The sequence below is a fragment of the Sus scrofa genome, chromosome 12, assembly GCF_054392235.1.
Source record: "Sus scrofa isolate SSC_HxYL_T2T_F1_AM1 chromosome 12, Sscrofa_HxYL_maternal_Yorkshire_Landrace_v2.0, whole genome shotgun sequence".
Taxonomy (NCBI): Eukaryota; Metazoa; Chordata; class Mammalia; order Artiodactyla; family Suidae; genus Sus; species Sus scrofa.
In genome coordinates, this window is record NC_139394.1 from 24,098,516 (window position 1) to 24,121,689 (window position 23,174).

The following is a 23,174-nucleotide window of genomic DNA, read 5'->3' on the forward strand; positions in this document are numbered from 1 at the left end:
CTTGTGACATGTGCAGTAACCTAGAAAGACCTATGGGCATGTGTCTCTTTAAACAAAGGCGCTGCCTTTTATACAAAAATAATTTATTTAAAAACCTCTTTGAAATCTTTGTAATATTTTGAAAAATGAGAAATCAGTAAGAAAACTGGCTGAAAACTTTTTTTACTGTTCTGCACTTCAAGGGTTGGTGAAATCATTAGCACTTAAGCCAGTGCAAGGAATGCACCTCCCTACACAGTGCAGGGATTAGTATTGTCATCAGCTTCTGCAAGAGAAATACGAAACTTTTGAGTGCCTGAATCAGGTCCTGACAGGTAAAGAGTCTTTTAATTTATCATTAATACTTGATGGTTTGGGCATAACCACGTAAAGAATGATCATTTCAAAGTTTTATACAGCTTTTCCTTTAGTGTATTCTGTCAGGTATGTGTTTATAGAATTAGCTATGTAAGAAAAAGTTTTTCTATCAGTTATATAATATTTCATGCAAAGTTCTAATATGTAGTTTGAGATCCATGACCATCACTTTGGTTTATTCGTATAAGGCATATCAATTTTAACAAATGTATTTTTGAAGTAGGATTGTATTTTTCAGTGTGTGCATATGTGCATGTGTGTGTTTAATGAAAGGATAAACTAAACAGCTTAAAAATACTGTCAAATATTAATTTTAGAGTTCCCATTGTGGCGCAGTGGTTAACAGATCTGACTAGGAACCATGAGGTTGGAGGTTTGATCCCTGGCCTTGCTCAGTGGGTTAAGGATCTGGCGTTGCTGTGAGCTGTGGTGTAGGTCGCAGACGTGGCTTGGATCCCGCGTTGCTGTGTCTCTGGCGTAGGCCGGTAGCTACAGGTCCGATTCGACCCCTAGCCTGGGAACCTCCATATGCCGAGGGAGCGGCCCAAGAAATAGCAAAAAGACAAAAAAAAAAAAAAAAAAAAAAAAAAAATTCAGAATCTAGCATACTTCTTTTTAGATAGCTTTTAGAGTTTTTCGAGCACTAAGATGCCATTATTTTTGAGGACTTGTTTTTATTTTGTTTCTAGTTTACTATTGCCAAATGTATTGAGTTTTGGGAATTTTGAACATAAAGTCTGTTATGTGCTATTTCCTGAAGAATGGGTAAATTAATTCATAAACTAACTATAGTGTCCAGGCTACATTGAGAAATCAAATATTCCCAGTCCTTTGGGGACTACCAGGGCATCCTTTTTTCTAAATTAAATGTTGATTTTATTTTTTTAATTAAAAAACTTAACTTTTGGTGGTGGGGGGGTAAGTTCACTGCAAAACTGAGTAGAAAGTACAGAGATTTCTGGAGTTCAAATTGTGGCTCAGTGGTTAACGAACCCCACTAGTATCCATGAGGATGTGGGTTTGATCCCTGGCCTTGCTCAGTGGGTTAAGGATCTGGCGTCGTGAGCTGTGGTGTAGGTGGTAGACATGGCTTGGATCCTGTGTTGCTGTGGCAGCTGGAGCTCCAGCTCAACCCCTAGCTTGGAAACTTCCATATGCTATAGGTGCAGCCCTAAAAAGCAGAGAAAAAGTACAGAGATTTCTCATACAGCTCCTGTCCCGGCATGTACAGCCTCTCCCAGTATCAACATCCCAAATCAAAGTGATGCATTTGTTACAGTCAGTGAGCCTACATTGACACCTCATTACTATTTAAAGTCCATCATTTACATTAGAGTTCATTCTTGCTTTTATACATTCTATGGCTTTTGACAAATGTATAATGACATGTATCTACCATTACAGTATTGTACAGAATCATTTCACTCCCATTAGCTCTATTATGCTCTGCCTGTTTCTCCATCCCTTCTCCTGACAACCACTAATCTTTTTACTATAGTTTTGTCTTTTCTAGAATGTCGTTAGTTGGAGATAGTATGTTGCCTTTTCACATTGGCTTCTTGCACTTTGTAGTATGCATTTCTTTTATGTCTTTTCATTGCTTGGTAGTTCATGTCTTTTTAGCTCTGAATAATATTCCCTTGTATGTATACATCAATTTATTTATTTATTAAATTTTTTATTATAGTTGGTTTACAATGTTCTGTCGATTTCTGCTGTACAGCAAAGTGACCCAGTTATATATAAATACACATTCTTTTTCTGATAATATCTTCCGTCATAAGTGACTGGATGTAGTTCTCTGTGCTATACAGCAGTGTATTGGTTTATTTATCCATTCACCTACTGAAGGACGTCTTGGTTGCTTCCAGGTTGTAGCAGTTATGAATAAAGGTTCTGTAAATATCCATGTTTTTGTGAGGTTTTTGTGAGGACGTAAGTTTTGATCTCCATTGGCTAAATATCAAGGAGCATGATTGCTGGGTCCTGTGATAAGAGTGTGTTTAGATTTATAAGAAACTGCCAAATTGTCCTCCAAAGCGATTATATCATCTTGCATTCCAACCAGCAATGAATGAGAGTTCCTGTTGCTCCACATGCTCCCCAGCATCTGTTGTGTTTTGGATTTTTGGCTATTCTATAGGTATGTAGTGGTATGCCATTGCTTTAATTTGCAGGGCCTTAATGACTCGATGTTGAACATTTTTTCATATGCTTACTCGCCATCTGTATATCTCCTTCAGTGAGGTGTCCACTCAGGTATTTTGCACAATATTAGGTTATTTTTATTATTGTTGAGTTTTAAGAATTCTTTGTGCATTTTGGATAACAGTCTGTTGTCATATGTGTCTTTACAAATATTTTTTCCCACTCTGTGGCTTGTCTTCTTAGTCTCTTAACATTGTTCTTCTCAGGGCTCTAATTTTTCTTTTTTTCTTTTTTGGCTCCCCTGCAACACATGGAGTTTCTTGGGCTAGGGATCAAATCCAAGCCACAGTTGTGATCTAAGCCACCAGATCCTTAACCCACTGTGCGGGGTCAGGAATTGAACCTGTGTCCCAATGCTCCCAAGACATCACCAATCCCATTGTGCCACAGCAGGAACTCCTCAGAGCTCTGTTTTTTGGGTTTTTTTTTTGGTCTTTTTGCCATTTTCTTGGGCCACTCCCACGGCATATGGAGGTTCCCAGTCTAGGGGTTGAATCTGAGCTGTAGCCGCCGGCCTACGCCTGAGCCACAGCATCTTGGGATCCGAGCTGCGTCTGTGACCTACACCACAGCTCATGGCAACGCTGGATCCTTAACCCACTGAGCAAGGCCAGGGATTGAATCTGCAACCTCATGGTTCCTTGTCGGATTTGTTAACCACTGCGCCACAACGGGAATCCTAATTTTTTGTTTTAATACAGTATGGGTTATTATTTCTTTCACGCATTGGGCTTTGGTGGTGGTATATGCAAAAAGTCATCACAATACCCAAGGTCAGTTAGATTTTCTCTTGTGTTATCTTCCAATAGTCTTAGTTTTGCATTTTACATTTAGGTCTATAATCCATTTTGACTTAAATTTTATAAAAGGGGAAGGTCTGTCTAGATTCATTTTTTTGGCATGTGGTGTCCAGTTGCTAGCAACGTGTTGAAAAGATAGTTCCATTGTATTGCCTTTGCTCCTTTGTCAAGATCAGGTAACTATATGTGGTCTGTTTCTAGGCTGTCTGTTCTGTTCCACTGATCTATTTTTCTTCTGTTTCTCCAATACCATACCATCTTGATTACTGTAGCTTTATAGTAATTCTTGAAGTTGGATAGTGTGAGTCTTCTGACTTTGTTGTACTTCAACATTGAGTTAGGCATTCTAGATTGTTTGCCTTGGAATTCCCGACGTGGCTTAGTGGAAACAAATCTGACTAGCATCCAAAAGGATGTAGGTTCAATCCCTGGACTTGCTTAGTCAGTTAAGGATCTGGCGTTGCAGTGAGCTGTGATGCTCAGATCCCGCATTGCTGTGGCTGTATTGCAGGCCAGTGGCTACAGCTCCCATTCGACCTCTAGCCTGGGACCCTCCATATGCTGCCGGTGGTGCTGCCCCAAAAGAAAATAAATAAATAAATAAATAAATAAATAGTTGCCTCTTCATATAAACTTTAGAGTCAATTAAAAAATATTCACGAAATAACTTTATGAGATTTCGATTGGGGTTGGTATTGAATCTGTAAATCAGATGGGAAAAACAGATTATCTTGACAGTATTAAATCTTTTTATCTATGAAGATGGAATATATCTTCATTTACTTAGTTCTTCCTTGGTACCTTTCATCAGAATTTTGTAATTTTTCTCACATGAACCTTGTATATATTTTGTTAGGTTTATACCTAAGTATTTCATTCTTGGGGGTGATAATGTAAATGATAACTTTTTTAGTATTTCAAATACCACTTATTCATTGCTGGTATATTGGAAAATAATTGACTTTAACAATAGTGTGTTAACCCTGTATCCTGCACCCTTGCCTTAATTACTAGTTAAATCAATTAGTTGCAGGAGTTTTTTGCTGATTCTTTTGAAGTTTCTACACGACCATATCATCTGTGAACAAAGACAGTTTTATTTCTACCTTTCCGGTAGGTATACTTTTACTTCCTTTTCCTTTTCTTTTCTTTTTCTTTTTGTCTTTTTGCCATTTCTTGGGCCGCTCCCACGGCATGTGGAGGTTCTCAGGCTAGGGGTCGAATTGGAGCTGTAGCTGCTGGCCTACGCCACAGCCACAGCAACGAGGGACCCCAGCCGAATCTGCAACCAGCACCCACAGCTCATGGCAATGCCGGACCCTTAACCCATTGAGCAAGGCTAGGGATCAAACCTGTAACCTCATGGTTCCTCGTCGGATTCATTAACCACTGAGCCACGATGAGAACTCCTCCACTAGACATGTTCTATCATTCTTCTTATACATTGTTGGAGTTGATTCGCTTGATATTTTGTTGAGAATTTTTGCATTTATGTTTCTAAGAAGTATAGGTCTGTAGTATTCTTGTAATGTCTTTGTCTGATTTTGATGCTAGGATAATGGTTGTCCTCATAGAATGAGTTAGGAAGTATTTTCTTCTGTTACTATCCTCTGGAAGAGATTGTAGAAAATGGGTGTAATTTCTTCCTTAAATAATTCGGTAAAATTCACAAATGAACCCATCTGGGCCTGATGCTTTCTGTTTTGGAAGGTTATTTCTTCTTTAACCTATGTCTTATCTATAATGTGTTGTTTAATCTCCTAAGTATTTGGGGATTTTTCAAGTTAATTTTCTATTACTGATTTCTAGTTTAATTCCTTTGTGGTCTGAGAGCAGTTTATGATTTTTTATTCTTTTAAATTAGTTAAGGCTTTTTTTTTTTTTTTTTTTTTTTGTCTTTTCTAGGCCCGCTCCCACGGCATATGGAGGTTCCCAGGCTAGGGGTCTGATCGGAGCCGTAGCCACTGGCCTACGCCAGAGCCACAGCAATGCGGGATCCGAGCCATGTCTGCAACCTACACCACAGCTCACGGCAGCGCCGGATCCTTAACCCACTGAGCAAGGCCAGGGATCGAACCCGCAACCTCATGGTTCCTAGTCGGATCCGTGAACCACTGCGCCACAATGGGAACTCCAAGGCATGTTTTATGACCCAGAATGTGGTCTGTCTTTATGAGTGTTCCATGCGAGCTTGAGTAAAATGTATAATCAGCTGTTGTTTGAGGAAATAGATATCAATTATATCCAGTGGATTTTTTTCAAAATTTAATTTTATTGGGGCATAGTTTTTACAGTATTGTATTATTGCAGGTGTATGGCAAAGTGAATCAGTCATACATACCAATATATCGTTCTTTTTTTCCTCTATAGGTTATTACAAACTGTTGAGTAGATTTTCCTATACTATATAGTAGGTTCTTGTTAATCATGTTTTATACTGAAGTGTGCGTATTAGTCCCACCCTCCCGATTCTTGCCTCCCTGCAAATGGTTTCACCTATGGTAACCAAGATTGGTTGAAATATCTGAGTTTATTTAAGTTCTTTTGTGGTTTTTTTTAAATTAGATTCCACATATAAGGTGATATCGTATGGTATTTGTCTTTCTCTTTCTTTCTGTTTGGCTGAACTCATGGCATGTGGAAGTTCCCAGGTCAGGGATCAAACCTATGCTGTAGTTGTAGCTTGCATCACAGCTGCAGCAATGCCAGGTCTTTAACCTACTGTGCCACAAGGAACTTCTTGTCTTTGTCTTTCTGACTTACTTACCTAGTGTGATAATCTCTAGGTCCATCCATATTGCTGCAAATGGCATTGTTTCAGTGTTTTTCTTTGTTTTTTTTGTTTTTCTGCCATGCCTGCAGCATGTGGAAGTTCCCAGGCCAGGAGTCAGACTTGCATCACAGCAACAACTCAAGCTGGATCCTTAACCCACGGCACCACAAGAGAACTATTTCAGTCTTTTTCGATGACTGAGTAATATCGTGTGTGTATACATATGTCTTTTTTTTTTTTTTTTTTTTTTAAGAAAAAAGTAGCTTTATTGCTTTGCCAGACAAAGGAGGCCACAGCAGGCTGATGCCGTAAATACTGCGCCTCACTTTGGTAGAGAAGAGGAAGGGGTTTTACAGTATGAAGTGTAAAATAGGGTCACAGGTAAGGATCAGGGTGAGACAAGCTTACATTCTTCTCCAGCGCTGGTGTTTAGTGGCCCCATGACTGGTTCTCTTGGTTCTTGAGGATTTTACACCATGACCTTCTTTCTTGTGTCTGGGCTCACTGAGGTTCAGGTTCTTCTTGTCTCCACGCAAGAGACAAAGTGATAGGCAAGAAATAGATTTATTAGGATAGGACGCTTGTAAGAGATGCAAGCAGGCAGGCAAGGAAGCTCTACTACATATACATTTTCTTTATCCATTCATCTGTCTGTGAACATTTAGGTTGTTTCCATGTCTTGGCTATTGTTTAGGTATCTGTTTGAATAATAGTTTTGCCCAGGCATTCCACTCTTTACTTGACAGCATGGTTTTGGAGGAGTGAAGTATAATTCTTATCGTTGTTCCTCTCTAGGTAAGGTGTTTTTTTCCTCTGGCTTCTTACAAGATTTTCTTTCTCTAGCTTTTAAATTTTGACTATGGTATGCCTAGGTGTAGTTGGTTTTTTTGTTTGTTTTCCCTTTCTTTCCCTTTATCCTGCTTGGTCTCCTGTCATTCCTGACCTGTGGTTTGGTTTCTGAATTAATTTGGGAAAATTCTCAGTCATTCTTGCTTTAAATGTTGCTTCTCTTTCTATTTTTTTCTCCTTGTGGTATTGCTGTTACATGTATGTTACACCTTTTGTAGTTTTCCCACAATTCTTAGATATTTTGTTCTGCTGCTTTGTTTTTTCTCCCAGTCTTTTTTCTCTTTGCTTTGGTTTTGGAAGTTTCTAGTGTCAAATCCTCAAACTCAGGGAGAGTGTGATTTCTTAGCTGTGTCCAGTCTAATGATGAGCCCATCAAAGATATTCTTCATTTCTGTTACTGTGTTTTTGATCTCAAGTATTTCTTTTTATTCTTTCTTAGAATTTCCATCTTTTTGCTTGTATTATCCATCCTTAGATATTTTAATCATAGTTTTAAGAGCGAATTTCTGACCTGATAATTCCAGCATTCCTGCCATATCTGATTCTGGTTTCGATGCTTGTTCAGTCTCTTATAATGGTGTTTTCTGCCTTTTAGTATGCCTTGCAATTTTTTTTTAGAGGCAAACATGAGGTACTGGGTGAAAGGAGCTGAAATAAATAGGCCTTTAATAATTAAATGGTAAGGTAAGGGGGGAAGTCTTAGTCTTTCATGAGATTGTATTCCTGGTCTGAGTTTCATTGGTGTTTCTTAGGTTTTCTTACCCCCTTAGGTGGGACCAGATGGTTGGAGGGGCTGGAGTTGCGCATTTCCTTTACCCCAGGTAGGTTAGGCTCTGATAAAACCCCAGCGGGTTAAGCTCTGGTAAAATAGTTGTTCCTTGGGGCATGTTTTGTTAAGAACAGAATGTTTTAGCATATTTCAAAATGGTTTATTTTCTCTCCCTTTGCCAGAAAAGCATGAGAGGATTTTTCTCTAATATTGACTGTTAGGACCCAGTAGAGCTCCTGGAGGTAAAACCTAGAAAAGCACGAGGGTCTCCTTATAACTGGGTTCCTCCTGGAATTTTAAACTCTCAAGCTTATCCACACTGAGCCTCCAGCGCTTCATCAATTACAGTTCAGGTTTTTCTGCCCTGGCACTGGTTGCCAAGGATGGTTTCTTGTCTATTTCTACAGTGGTAAGTTGTGATTTTCTGTATCTGCCTGTCTCCAATTTTTTCAGCAGTGGTTTGCCCTTTATTCTCACTTCTCTGGTGGATCTGAGTTGTTGATTTTTCAGTTTCTCCAGCTTTATACTTGTGTTGTTAGGATGGAGTGGCAAATTCTAAGCTCCTATGTGTAAGACCAGATACCATATATCCTCCTGGTGGTTTTTTGTTTGTTTTGGCCATTACATACAGTAGCTTGATGTGAGACCTCAGTTCGTAGACCAGGGACTGAATCCTGGGCTGCAGCGGTGAAAAGTGCCAAGTCCTAACCACTAGGCTACCGGGGATCTCCCTTCCTGGTGGTTTTCTTTTATTTCTTAATCTTTTTGTCTTTTTTTTTTTTTTTTTTTTTAGGGCCACTTTTGTGGCATATGGAAGTTCCAGGCTAGGGGTCAAATTGGAACTGCAGCTGCTGGCCTGCACCACAGCCACAGCAATGCTGGATCCCAGCTGCATTGAGATGTACACTGACCTTTGGCAACACTGGATCCTTGACCCAGTGATCAAGGCCAGGGATTGAATCCACATCCTTATGAATACTATGTTGGGTTCTTAACCTGCTGAGCTACAATGGGAACTCCCTGGTGCTTTTACTTTTATTTCCAATATAAAAGGTTGCATTTTAAAAATATAAAAGCAGTCTGTACCCTTTTTTGGACATTTACTTTCATTTCTCTTGGGTAAATACGTGGGAGTACAATGGCTGCATCCTATAGTAAATGGAGAATTTTTTTTTTTGGCCATGCCTATGGCATGTGGAAATTCCTGGGGCAGGGATCAGACTGTGCTATAGCAGTGACCCAAGCCACTGCAGTGACAATGCTGGATCCTTAACCTGCTGCACCACAAAAGAACTCTAGTAAATGGAGAATTTTTAAAGAAACGACCAGTTTTCCTAAATGGTTGTACCGTTTTGTATTCATAGTAACTGAGAATTCCAGTTGCTTGATATCCTTGCTGATAACACTTATTATATTCCATCTTTTAAGTTTTATTTTTTATGTTTTATTTTTATTTATTTATTTATTTGCTTATTAGGGCCCACACCCATGGCATATGGAGGTTCCCAGGCTAGGGATCGAATCAGAGCCACAACTGCCGGCCTGCGCCCCAGCCACAGCAGCAAAGGATCCAAGCCACGTCTTCGACTTATACCACAGCTCACGGCAACACCAGATCCTTAACCCACTGAGCAAGGCCAGGGATCAAACCTGAAACCTCATGGTTCCTAGTCGGATTCCTTTCCATAGCACCATGACAGGAACTCCCATCTTTTAAGTTTTAGCTATTCAAGTGGTTGTGTAATGGTATCTTGTGTTTTTTTTTTTTTTTTTTTTTTTTTTTTTTGGTCTGTTGTTGTTGTTGTTGTTGTTGTTGCTATTTCTTGGGCCGCTCCTGCGGCATATGGAGGTTCCCAGGCTAGGGGTTGAATCGGAGCTGTAGCCACCGGCCTGCGCCAGAGCCACAGCAACGCAGGATCCGAGCCGCGTCTGCAACCTACACCACAGCTCACGGCAACGCCGGATCGTTAACCCACTGAACAAGGGCAGGGACCGAACCCGCAACCTCATGGTTCCTAGTCGGATTCGTTAACCACTGCGCCACGACGGGAACTCCTATCTTGTGTTTTTTTTAAATATTTTTTATTATTAAAGATAGTTGATTTACAGTGTTGTGCCAATTTCATGTCCTTATTTGCCATTCATAAGTTTTCTCTTCTTCTTTTTTTGCTTTTTTTTTTTAGATTTTTAGGGCCAACCCATAGTATATGGAAGTTCCCAGGCTAGGGGTCTAATTGGAGCTGTAGCTGCCGGCCTATGCCACAGCCACAGCAGTGTGGGATCTGAGGTACATCTGTGACCTATACCGCAGCTCATGGCAACGCTGGATCCCCAACCCACTGAGTGAGGCTAGGGGTTGAACCCACATCCTCATGGATACTAGTTGGGTTCCTTTCCGCTGTGCCACAATGGAACTCCCACATGTCTTCTTTAGTAAAGTATCTATTCAGACATTTTGCCATTGAAGGGAGTTTATCTTCTTAGTGAATTTTAAGAGTTTTTAATATATTCCATGTATAAGCTTTTGGTGGACATGTTTTGCAAATACTTTTTACTGTCTGTGGTTTGCCTTTTCATTTTTGTTGCAGTGGTTTTTGAAGAGCATAAATTTTAAATTTCCATGAATTTCAATTTATTGAATTTTTCTTTATGGGTTTTTACGACCTATTTAAAATGTTGCAAAATTCAAGGACATTAAAATTGTCTTCTAGGAGTTCCCATCGTGGCTCAGTGGTTAACGAATCCAGCTAGGACCCATGAGGATGTGGGTTTGATCCCTAGCCTTGCTCACTGGGTTAAGGATCCAGTGTTGCCGTGAGCCGTGGTGTAGGTTGCATACACGGCTCGGATCCTTTGTTGCTGTGGCTGTGGCGCAGGCCAGTGGCTACAGCTCTTATTCGATCCCTAGCCTGGGAGCCTCCATATGCCGCGGGAGCAGCCCTAGAAGTGGCAAAAAGACAAAAAAAAAAAAATGTCTTCTAGAAGTTTTGTAATTTTAACTTTTACATTTACATTTTTGGTTCATTTTGAGTTAGATTTTGTATATGGTATGAGATAAGGGTAGAAGTTTTGTTATTAATTAATTAGCTACTGGTATATGGCTATCTATGTTTTCTAGTGCCATTTTGTTTTAAAGATTATTCTTTCCCCTTTGACTTTCTGGACTCTTCCTGTTCTATTTTAAGTTTTGAAATCAGGTAGTGTAAGTGCTCTGTCTTCGTCCTTTTTAAAAATGATGTTGGCTATTCTAGGTCCATTTAATTTTCATATAAATTTTAGAATCAGCTTGTCAATTTCTACAAAAAAAAACCTGTGGATGTTATAGAGATTGCATTGACTGCATTGGAGAGGCATATTGAGCCTAACCATTCATGAAGAATATATATTTATTTATTTAGATCTTTAATTTCTTTCAGCAGATTTTAGCTTATTCTAGAGAGGAATTAATTTTTTTCTTATTTTTTATTTTTATTTTTTTTGCAGCTAGAATATAACCAGAACATCCTTTTTTTATTGTAGTAAAATGCTCATAACATAAAATTTATTATCTTAATCATTTATAAATACACAGTTCATTGGTATACCTTTACATTGCTGAGCAGTCATCACTGCCATCCATCTCCACAACTCTTATCTTGCAAAACCAAAACTCTATACCCCTTGAACAATAACTCCCCATTTCCCCCATCCCTCAGCCGCTGGCAACTACCATTCTTTTTTGTTGTTGTTGTTGTTGTCTTTTGTCTTTTTGTTGTTGTTGTTGTTGTTATTTCTTGGGCCGCTCCCGCGGCATATGGAGGTTCCCAGGCTAGGGGTTGAATCGGAGCTGTAGCCACCGGCCTACGCCAGAGCCACAGCAACGCGGGATCCGAGCCGAGTCTGCAACCTACACCACAGCTCACGGCAACGCCGGATCGTTAACCCACTGAGCAAGGGCAGGGACCGAACCCTCAACCTCATGGTTCCTAGTCGGATTCGTTAACCACTGCGCCACGACGGGAACTCCTTTTTTTTTTTTTTGGCAACTACCATTCTATTTTCTGTTTCTATGATTTTTTTTTTTGTCTTTTTGCCTTTTCTAGGGCTGCTCCCATGGCATATGGAGGCTCCCAGGCTAGGGGTCGAATCGGAGCTGTAGCCGCCAGCCTACACCACAGCCACAGCAACCCGGGATCTGAGCCGCATCTGCGACCTACACCATAGCTAACGACAATGCTGGATCCTTAACCCACTGAGCGAGGCCAGGGATCGAACCCGCAACCTCATAGTTCCTAGTTGGATTCGTTAACCACTGAGCCATGACGGGAACTCCTGTTTCTGTGAACTTAACTATTGTAGATACTTCATATCAAGTGGAATCATACATCATTTGTCTTTTTTTTTTCAGGGCTGCGCTTGTGGTGTATGGAAGTTTCCAGGTCCAGTCGAGTTGCAGCTGCCAGCCCATGCCACAGCCACAGCCATGCTAGATCTGAGTCATGTCTGCTACCTGTGCCGTAGCTCATGGCAATGCCAGATCCTTAACCCACTGAGCAAGGCGAAGGATCACATCCTAATGTTATACTAGTAGGGTTTGTAACCCACTGAGCCATAACGAGAACTCTACATTTGTTTTTAATGATTAGCTTATTTCACTTACTGTAATGTCTTTAAGGTTCATCCATGTTGTAGCATGTTTCAGAATTTCCTTCCTTTTTTTTTTTTTTTGGTCTTTTTAGGGCTACACCTGCAACATATGGAGGTTCCCAGGCTAGGGATCGAATCGGAGCTGTAGCCGCCGGCCTGCGCCAGAGCACAGCAAGTCGGGATCCAAGCCACGTCTGCGACCTACACTACAGCTCACGGCAACACTGGATCCTTAACCCACTGAGCAAGGCCAGGAACGAACCCACCACCTCCTGGTTCCTAGTTGGATTTGTTTCTGCTGTGCCACCTCAGAAACTCCTCTATATACATTCTTTGATGTATAGATAAATAATTACTTATGTAAGTGTTATAATTATGCTAAAAGCAAGTACATTCGATTATTTTAGAACTGCACTGAATATTGTGCAGAGATTACCCCTCTAGCTCCCAGATTCTGCCTGTCTGCTCACTTTCCAGATAAATTAGCTGAAGGGAGTTTGTTTTTTATTTAATGCTTCTCCTCTCCCCCACATCCAAGTGTTTTTTTTGTTTGTTTGTTTATTTGTTTTTGGGTAAGTGGTCATTTGTATAGTCATTCAAGGAATTTTTATTTAATATCCATTTTAAAGTGGTAGTTTGGTAAGTGTGAAAGCATGTCTGAAGTATTTTTTATTTACAATAAACTTAAAACTAATTGCAAAGACAATAGAGATAAATAGAAGACATGTTTTTTGAAAGGAAAGAATTTATGTAGTATTAACACTAAGATAAAACCTTATATTTTTGGAGTTCCCACTATGGCTCAGTGGAAACTAATCTGACTGATATCCATGAGGTCACAGGTTTGATACCTGGCCTCACTTAGTGGATTAATGATCTGGCATTGCCGTTAGCTGTGCTGTAGCTTGCAGACATGGCTCAGATCTGGCGTTGTGTGGCTGTGGCATAGTTTGGCAGCTGCAGCACCAATTTGACCCCTAGCCTCGGAACCTCCATGTGTCGTGGTGTGGCCCTAAAAAGAACAAAAGAAAAAAAAACCTTATATTTTTAATTCCTGATCTTGTTAGGATTTCTAAGTTTACCTGTGAACTGTGTTCTACTGTCTATGCAGAATGGATCTATTTTAAGTGATCTTCAAGTGCTGTTGGATCAAACTGGAGTCAGATTAAATAAATTTGTGCATTAGAAGGAACAAATGATACCATTAGCCAACCCTTTTATTCTCTTTAGTACAAGTCAGAGATAAATAACATGAAGTTTACAATTGTACATATTTGCATTCTTTAACTTTCACTTTAGTTGGTTTTGATTGGTAGTAATAGACTCTGATGAGGAATTGTCGTTTCCAAGTGGCTGTGTACAAATGTAAAGTATATGATTATAATAGTTTTAAAATTGTATTTGTATTTAGCAAGTTTTAAAACATTGTCCCATTATGGCTCAGCACTTTAAGAACCCCACTGATATCCATGAGGATGTGGGTTCAGTCCCTGGCCTCGCTCAGTAGGTTAAGGATGCGGCGTTTTGTCACAAGCTACAGCATATGTTGTAAATGCAGCTGGGAGCATACATTGCTGTGGCTGTGGTGCAGGCTGGCAGCTACAGCTCTGATTCAAATCCTCACCTAGGAACTTCCATATGCTGCAGGTACAGCCCTAAAAAGAGGAAAAAAAAAAAAGCTTCCCAAATCTTATTTAAACAGCTATAAAGTGATATGGAATGTGGATTGACTTAGTGACTATTGTTTTAAGAATTTATTTTTTTGTTATTCCTGTTTTAAGAATTTTAAAACTCCTGTTTTAAGATTTACTGCCTTTTTTTTTTTTTTAGGGCTGCACAGGTGGCATATGGAGGTTCCCAGGCTATGGGTCGAATCAGCTGTAGCTGCCAGCCTATACCACAACCACAGCATCATGAGATCTGAGCCGTGTCTGCAACCTACACAACAGCTCACGGCCACACCGGATCCCAAACCCACTGAGCAAGGCCAGTGATGGAACCCACTTCCTCCTGGTCCTAGTTGGGTTCATTAACCACTGAGCCATGAAGGGAACTCCAAGATTTCATTTTTTATGGCTGAGTAATATTCCACTGTGTTTATATACCACATCTTTATCCATTCATCTGTTGATAGGTACTTAGGCTGTTTCCCTATCTTGGGTATGTATTATAAGTAATGCTGTGATGAACATAGGGGTGCATATATCTTTTTGAACTAATGTTTTCATATTCTTTGGATAAATATCCAGAAGTGAGATAGCTAGATCGTGTAGTAATTATATTTTTAATTTTTTGAGGAATCTCCATACTGTCTTCCATAGTGGCTAAACCAGTTTACATTCCCATGATACTTGCCAACATTTGTTATTTCTTGTCTTTCCGATAAAAGCCAGTCTAACAGGAGTGAGGGGATAACTCCTTGTGGTTTTGATTTGCATTTCCCTAATAATTAGTGGTATTGAAAATTTCTTCATGTGCCTGTTGTCTATTTGCATGTCTCCTTTGGAATAATATCTATTTAACTCCTTCCTCTGCATTTTTTTTTTTTTTTTTTTTTTTTTTTAGGGTTGTACCTACTGCATATTGAAGTTCCTAGGCTAGGGGTCATATTGGAGTTGCAGCTGCTGGTCTACGCTATAACCATAGATCTGCAACCTATACCATAGCTTTTTGCAACTCCAGATCCTTAACCCACTGAGCAAGGCCAGGGAGCGAACGTGAGTCCTCATGCATACTAATCAGTTTCATTACCACTGAGCCATAATGGGAACTCCCTTTCTAAGTCTTTTTTTTTTTTTTTTTCCTTTTCTATGGCCACTCTCGCAGCATATGGAGGTTCCCAGGCTAGGGATTGAATCAGAGCCGTAGCCGCCGGCCTATACCCCAGCCATGGCAAGGCAGGATCCGAGCCGCATCTGCAACCTACACTACAGTTCACAGCAACGCTGGATCTCTTAACCCACTGAGCAAGGCCAGGGACCAAACTCGAAACCTCATGTTCCTAGTTGGATTTGTTAACCACTGCGCCACGATGGGAACTCCCTGTGCATTTTCAAATAGTAAAAAGAATTTTGGTAATAGCAGTAGAAAGGGAACTGAGTTCTAGTCCAGCTGTGTGACCTTAGGTAAATCATGAACTTTATGTGCCTCATTTTCTTCATCTGTCAAATAAGGAATAATTTATTAAAGTTCTTTTGAAATCTGAAATTGTAGTTTCTTATTTCTTACTGATTTTTTTTTTTCTTTTTTTTATTTTTTGGCTGCCCCATGGCATATGGACTTTCCAGGCCAGGGGATCGATCCCAGCCATGGTTGCGACCTAAACTGCAACTGCTGCAACATCAGATCCTTAACCGACCATGCTGGGCTGGGGATCAAACTTGCATCCCAGCATTCCCAAGACACCGCTGATCCCATTCGCCACAGTGGGAACTCCTCTCATTGGTTTTGTAAAGATTTTTGCTTTAGGAGTTACCATCATGGCACAGTGGAAGCAAATCCGACTAGGAACAGTGAGGTTGCGGGTTCATTCCCTGGCCTCACTCAGTGAGTTAAGGATCTGGCATTGCCCTGAGCTGTGGTGTAGGTCACAGACGTGGCTCAGATCTGGCATTGCTGTGGCCATGGCAAAGGCCAGTGACTACAGCTCCGATTAGACCCCCTAGCCTGCGGACTTCTGTATGCCTTGGGTGTGGCCCTTAAAAAAAAAAAAAATGGAAAAAGTAAGATTTTTGCTTTATAATGACATATTTGAACAGTAATCATATTAGAAACATTGAAAATTTAATCTTTGGGTGACTCATTTTATTTTATTTATTTATTCATTGTCTTTTTAGGACGGCACTTGAGGCATATGGAAGTTCCCAGACTAGGTTGTCCAATCAGAGCTACAGCTGCCTCTGTGACCTATGCTGCAGGTTGCAGCAACACCAGATTATTAACCCACTGAGCTAGGCCAGGGATGGACCTCACATCCTCATGGATACTAGTTGGGTTCTTAACCTAATAAGCCACAATGGGAACTGGTGACTCATTTTAAAAAAGTGAATTGGGAGTTCCCACTGTGGCACAGTGGGTTAAGGTTCTAGCATTGTCTCTGTGGCAGCGAAGGTTCAATCCCCAGCCTGACACAGTGGGTTAAGGATTCAGCATTGCCACAGCTATGGCATAGGTCACAGGTGCAACTTGGATTCAATCCCTGGCCTGGGAACTTCATATGCTGTGGGTGTGGCCAAAAAAGAAAGAAAAAAGGGTGAATTGTGGGTATCTTGCCTGGCTCATAGAATGTTATTAAATTGAGTCACTGATATCAAGATTAAGCCTATGATTGATAAGGCTACCTCTCTTTTTAATAACAGCTTTATTGAGATGGATGTAATTCACATACCATACAATTCTTTCACTTTAAATGTACAATTTAGTGGTTTTTAGGATATTTGCAGAGGTGTACAGCTATCATGAGAATCAGTTTCAGAACATTTTCATCACCCCACAAAGAAAGTACCCATGTGCAGTCACTTCCCATTTCCATAGGACCTTCCAGCCCTAGGAAACCACTAATTTACTTTCTGTCTCTGGATTTACCTCTTCTGGACATTTCATATAACTGTGTGGCCTTTTGTGTCTAGTTTCTTTCACTTAGTATAATGTTTTCAATGCTTAGCCATATCATAGCATATTATCAGCACTTTTATTTTTAATTTTATGGGCACACCTGTGGCACATGGAAGTTCCCAGGCTAGGGGTTGATTTGGAACTGCAGCTGCTAGACTATGCCACAGCCACAGCAACACTGGATCCAAGCCACATCTGAGACCTATGTGGCAGCCGTGGCAATGCTGGATCCTTAACCCACTGAGCGAGGCCAGGGATTGAACCCGCATCCTCTCAGACACTATGTTGGGTTCTTAACCTGATGAGCCGTAACAGGAACTCCATTTCCTTTTGATGTCATATAACAGTCCGTTGTATTCTACATTTTATCTGTTCATCAATTGATGGACATTTGAGTTGTTTCTGTGTTTTGGCTATGAATAATGCCAGTATGAACATTTATGTATTAGTTTTTGTGTGGGCATATGTTTTCATTTCTCTAGGATATACACTAGGAGTGGATTTCTGGGTTATGTGGTAACTCTATATTTAATCTTTTGAGGAACTTCCAGGCTGTTTTCCAGAGCATTTAAAAACATGTTTACATTCCTACCAGCAATAAGACTTCCAAATTCTCTATATCCTCCCTTAAACTTTTTATTGGCCTTTTATTTATCTTTGGTTGTAGTCATCCTAGTGGGTGGGAAGTGGTATCGCATTGTGATTTTGATTTGCATTTCCTTGATCGTTAAAGATGTTGGACATATTTTCATCCGCTTTTATTAAATGCTACCTTTTCAACTGGGTGATTTTTTTTTTTTTTTTTTGAATGGAGGTGTGATATAGTTGGGAGTTGATCTACTTAGCTCTTTTTCTAAAGTGTTAACTAAGCATAGTGAAATATACTTAGATAAGCAGTCTTTTCTCACTCCTGGTAGGGAGTAAATCAAAGCCTTAAGATAATCCACATACCTGTTTTCACCTTTATTCTGTAAAATATAACAACAAAGAATTTCACTGAAGTAAATATGATTTATATCTTGTTGGAATTGTTTCCTGTGTTTGGATGGGGGTAGAACTTTGACTGATGTATCTTTAACACCGAAACCTTGGCATTCTGCTCAGTCTTTCAAATGTTTATAAGTAAGACTTGCAACATTTAAAGCAGTATCATAGTCCCATAAAGATGAGAATGAAGCATGTCTGGGAATTTGTTAGAAAATGTTTTCACATTTGTAATAGCCCTATTTCCTTTATATCATGAAAGTTTTATGAATATGGGATGTGTAATTGTTTTTAAGGAGCATTTTTTTTTTTTTAAGGAGCATATTTAACTTAGGTTACATAGCCTAAAATAGATTAGTTTGAAATGATATTCTTGTTAATAGGAACTTAATTTATTAGATTAAGAATATTTAGGGACTTCTCTGGTGGCCTAGCAGTTAAGGAATGAGCATTGTCAACTGCTGTGGGTCATTGTCACTGCTGCGGCTTGGGTTTGATGATTGGCCCAGAAACGTCTGCATGCCATAGTGTGCCCCCCCCCAAAAGAATAGTTTCAGTAGAGATTTTGCTCTTGAGAATGTTAATTGCTGCAGTCTGGATTTGGTTTCAATAGTCTAGTCATAATTATTTATTTATTTACTTACTTACTTACTTTTATAGTCAGTTTTATGAAGTAATTTTTTTTTACATTCCAGAAATACATGCTACAGGATTTAACTATCAGAATGAAGATGAAAAAGTCACCTTGTCCTTTCCTAGTACTCTCCAACCAGGTAAGAGGCATAGATTTTGTAAAATCTTGTGATAGTTCACTGGGTCTCCTGGTTAGGACTTGGCGCTTTCACCACTGTGACTTGGGTTCAATACCTGCTCTGGGAACTGAGATTTCATATCAAACCACTGCACACCACAGCTGAAAAATAAAAAAGCAAAAAAATCCTGCAATGAATAGTGACGTCTTTAAAAGAAAAATTTTTATTGTATGCCCTCCCCCCCTTTTTGAAACTCATTTGTTTAAGGAGATTAAAAATTAAGACAGAGCTTGAGAAGGAGTCAGGTTCATTTCAACTTTGGGGACCACTAGAAAAAAAAAAAAAACAAAACCCAAATAGTCATTCTACCCTAGAACATAATGCATTCTTTTCACCCTTTCAGTTTCAGTTTTTAAAAACTATGTCTACCAAGCACCATCTTCTAATTGAATCCAGATCTTTGAGATGAATGTCCCACAGATGATGCTGAGGTACAACCAGAGATTAACTAGATGTTATGCTAGTGAGGGCATGGAAGGAAAGGTTTGTTGCTACGTTACTATATTCACAATATAAAAGCACAAAGAAGAGTTCCCATTGTGGCTCAGCAGAAAGGAATCTGACTACTATCCATGAGCATGCAGGTTCGATCCCTGGCCTCACTCAGTGGGTGGGGGATCTAGTGTTGCCATGAGCTGTGGTGTATCATAGACGTGACTTGGATCCCGCATTGCTGTGGCTGTGGTGTAGGCAGGCAGCTATAGCTCTGATTCAACCCCCTAGCCAGGGGAACTCCATATGCCTTGGGTGTGGCGCTAAAAAGACACACACAAAAAAAGGTGAGGTTTTTGAATTATAAACACTGTAAAGTACTTATAATGTAACATTGAAAAGCAGAATACAAAATTATATATATGGGGTAATGAATCTTATCTTTAAAATGTTAAAAATACAGTTATATGACTGGTTGTAGACATAATTTATGATTTTTATTCATATTCATGTTTTTCTCTGGTTTCCATAATTTTATTTTTTTTTTGCTTTTTAGGCTGCACCTGCAGCATATGGAAGTTCCTAGGCTAGGGGTCCAATCAGATCTACAGCTGATGACCTCTGCCACAGCCACAGCAACACGGGATCTGAGCTACATCTGCAACGTACACCACAGCTCACAGCAATGCCGGATCCCTGACCCACTGTATGAGGCTAGGGATCAAACCACAGTCCTCATGAACACTAGTCAGATTTGTTCCCCCTGCACCACAGGGGACTCCAGTTTCCATAATTTTTTTTTTGCTTTTTAGGGCCACACCCACGGCATATGGAGGTTCCAGGCTAGGGGTTAAATCAGAGCTACAGCTGCCGGCCTATGCCACAGCCACAGACCTAGCAACACCAGATCCGAGCCGTGTCTGCAACCCACACCACAACTCAAGGCAACACTGGATCCTTAACCCACTGAGCAAGGCCAGGGATCGAATCCAAAACCTCATGTCTCCTAGTCGGATTCATTTCCGCTGCACCACAACAGGAACTCCAAAATTTTTTTTGAAATAATTATAAAAATAAATGATTTCCATGAACATGTACTAAAAGATATTAAAGAAAGGAGTTCCTATTGTGGCTCAACTGGTTAAGAGCCCGACCTGTATCCATGAGGATGTGGGTTTGATCCCTGGCCTTGCTTAGTGGGTTAAAGACCTGGTGTTGCAAAGACAAATGAAAAGACAGAAAAGAAAAAAAGACAAAAAGAAAAAGATGAAAAGAAAAGACAAAAGTAATGAAAAGAAAACAAAATACAAATGAAAAGAAAGGCTCAGAAAAACCCCAGATTAATATGTTTAGAAGTATTTTTTTTTTTTTTTTGGCCACACTTGCAGCACATCGAAGTTCCTGAGCCAGGGACCAAGCCAGAGCCTCTGTAGAAGCTATGCAGAGTAGTTATGTTGTGAGCCCAAAGAAAGTCCTAGAAGTATTATTTATGTTACATTCATTAAACAAGGATAGGACAGAATAGAGTAAGAAAACTTTTGGAGGAGTTCCTGTAGTGGCTCAGTAGTAAACGAACCCAGCTAGTATCCCTGAGGATGAGGGTTCGATTCCTGGCCTTGCTCAGTAGGTTAAGGATCCGGCATTGCCGTGTACTGAGGTGTAGGTTGCACATGCAGTTCGGATCCCATGTTGCTGTGGCTGTGGTGTAGGCCAGCAGCTACAGCTCCAATTCACCACCTAGCCTGGGAACTTCCATATGCTGTGGGTGCAGCCTTAAAAAGACAAAAGGAAAAAAAAAAAAGAAAAGAAAACTTTTGGAAATTAGAATACATCAGAGATTAAAAAACCAGAAGAAGGAGTTCCCGTCGTGGCGCAGTGGTTAATGAATCCGACTAGGAACCATGAGGATGCGGGTTCGATCCCTGCCCTTGCTCAGTGGGTTAATGATCCGGCTTTGCCGTGAGCTGTGGTGTAGGTTGCAGACATGGCTCGGATCCTGCGTTGCTGTGGCTCTGGCGTAGGCCGGTGGCTACAGCTCCGATTAGACCCCTAGCCTGGGAACCTCCATATGCCTGCCGCGAGAGCGGCCCGAAAAATGGCAAAAAGACAAAAAAATAAAAAATAAAAAACCAGAAGAAGTTTTAGAAGATGGAGTAGAGACGTCTTCCAAATAGGACCAGTCTAGCAGACCTAATGCCCATCTCAAAAGAGGGGACAGAGAAAATGGGAAGGGGAAATTATTAAAGACACAAAATACGAAAATTCCTTTGAGCTGATAGGGCAGGAGCTTTAAGTGTGGGGGAAAAATGCACTATTGAGAGGGACTAACTTAATAAATGTAAAATGGGAGTTCCCGTCGTGGCGCAGTGGTTAACGAATCCGACTGTCGTGGCGCAGTGGTTAACGAATCCGACTAGGAACCATGAGGTTGCGGGTTCGGTCCCTGCCCTTGCTCAGTGGGTTAACGATCTGGCGTTGCCGTGAGCTGTGGTGTAGGTTGCAGACGTGGCTCGGATCCCGAGTTGCTGTGGCTCTGGCGTAGGCCGGTGGCTACAGCTCCGATTCAACCCCTGGCCTGGGAACCTCCATATGCCGCGGGAGTGGCCCAAGAAATAGCAACAACAACAACAACAACAACAACAAAAAGACAAAAAGACAAAAAAAAAAAAAAATAAATAAATAAATAAATAAATAAATGTAAAATGTACATGCATATGAGTTTGTGTGTGTAATACACACATGTATCTATTAATCTGTGCCAGGTCCTGGTTTATGTGCATCACAAATATTAAATTTATTAATCATTTTTGAGGTAGACTCTATTATCTCCACTTTAAAGATAAACTAATGTACCAAGATGTTTTATATAATTTAAACAGTTTGCTCAGGGTCAATAACTGCTAAGTGGCAGAGTCTGAACTTAAACCCAAGCAGTTTAACTCAAAAGTTTGCACTTCTGACCACCACATTATGCTCTTTTAATTTTTTGAAGTTAAGTATTTAAAAAATATAATATGTGGACACAGTTTGAATTCAGATGATATATTGTGAAAATTTGTCATTCTATCCCAGTCTTCTCTCAGCTCTACTCCTCAGAAGCAGTTTCCTATGTATCCTTTCAGAACTGTTCCATACCTTTGTAAGCATTTATGTAAATGCATTTTAAGAACACAGAAGTTAGCATGTCTTACATTCTGTACCCTTCTTCTTTTCCCCTTATCTATATGAGGTCATTTATTATCAGTATATAAGAGCCACATCATTCTTTTTTTTTTTGTCTTTTTGCCATGTCTTGGGCCGCTCTTGCGGCATATGGAGGTTCCCAGGCTAGGGGTCTAATCGGAGCTGTAGCCGCCGGCCTACGCCAGAGCCACAGCAACGCGGGATCCGAGCCGCGTCTGCGACCTACACCACAGCTCACGGCAACGCCGGATCATTAACCCACTGAGCAAGGGCAGGGATCGAACCCGCATCCTCATGGTTCCTAGTCGGATTCGTTAACCACTGCGCCACGACGGGAACTCCTTTTTTTTTTTTTTCACATCATTCTTGATAATAACTATTTATAGCATACTTGGTAACAATCATTTTTTTTTTTTTTTTTGTCTTTTTTTAGGGCCATACCCACGGCATATGGAGTTTCCCAGGCTAGGGGTTGAATTGCAGCTGCCAGCCTATACCACAGCTCACGACAATTCTGGATCCTCAACCCACTGAGCGAGGCCAGGGATCGAACCCGTAACCTCAGGGTTCCTAGTCAGATTCGTTTCCACTGTGCCACGATGGGAACTCCAACAATCATTCTTGATAAGGACTATAGGAGGAACAAGTCAGTGAATATTATAACCATCAGTAATGCTATCATTTGACAGTTTTGGAGATTTTTAGCTAATACAACGATATATGTAAGTAACTGATATGAATATTAGAATTAAAAATTATCTTATTGC

General features: G+C 40.3%; 1 protein-coding gene across 1 annotated transcript in view; it reads left to right on the forward strand.

Moving 5' to 3' along the window:
• Nucleotides 1-23,174, forward strand: part of NPEPPS (aminopeptidase puromycin sensitive) — an 87,104-nt gene that overhangs the window by 17,389 nt on the left and 46,541 nt on the right. The window contains exon 3 of the mRNA XM_003131527.6: nucleotides 18,676-18,753. Coding sequence (XP_003131575.2) covers nucleotides 18,676-18,753 — 78 coding nt within the window. The remainder of the gene's footprint in view (nucleotides 1-18,675; nucleotides 18,754-23,174) is intronic.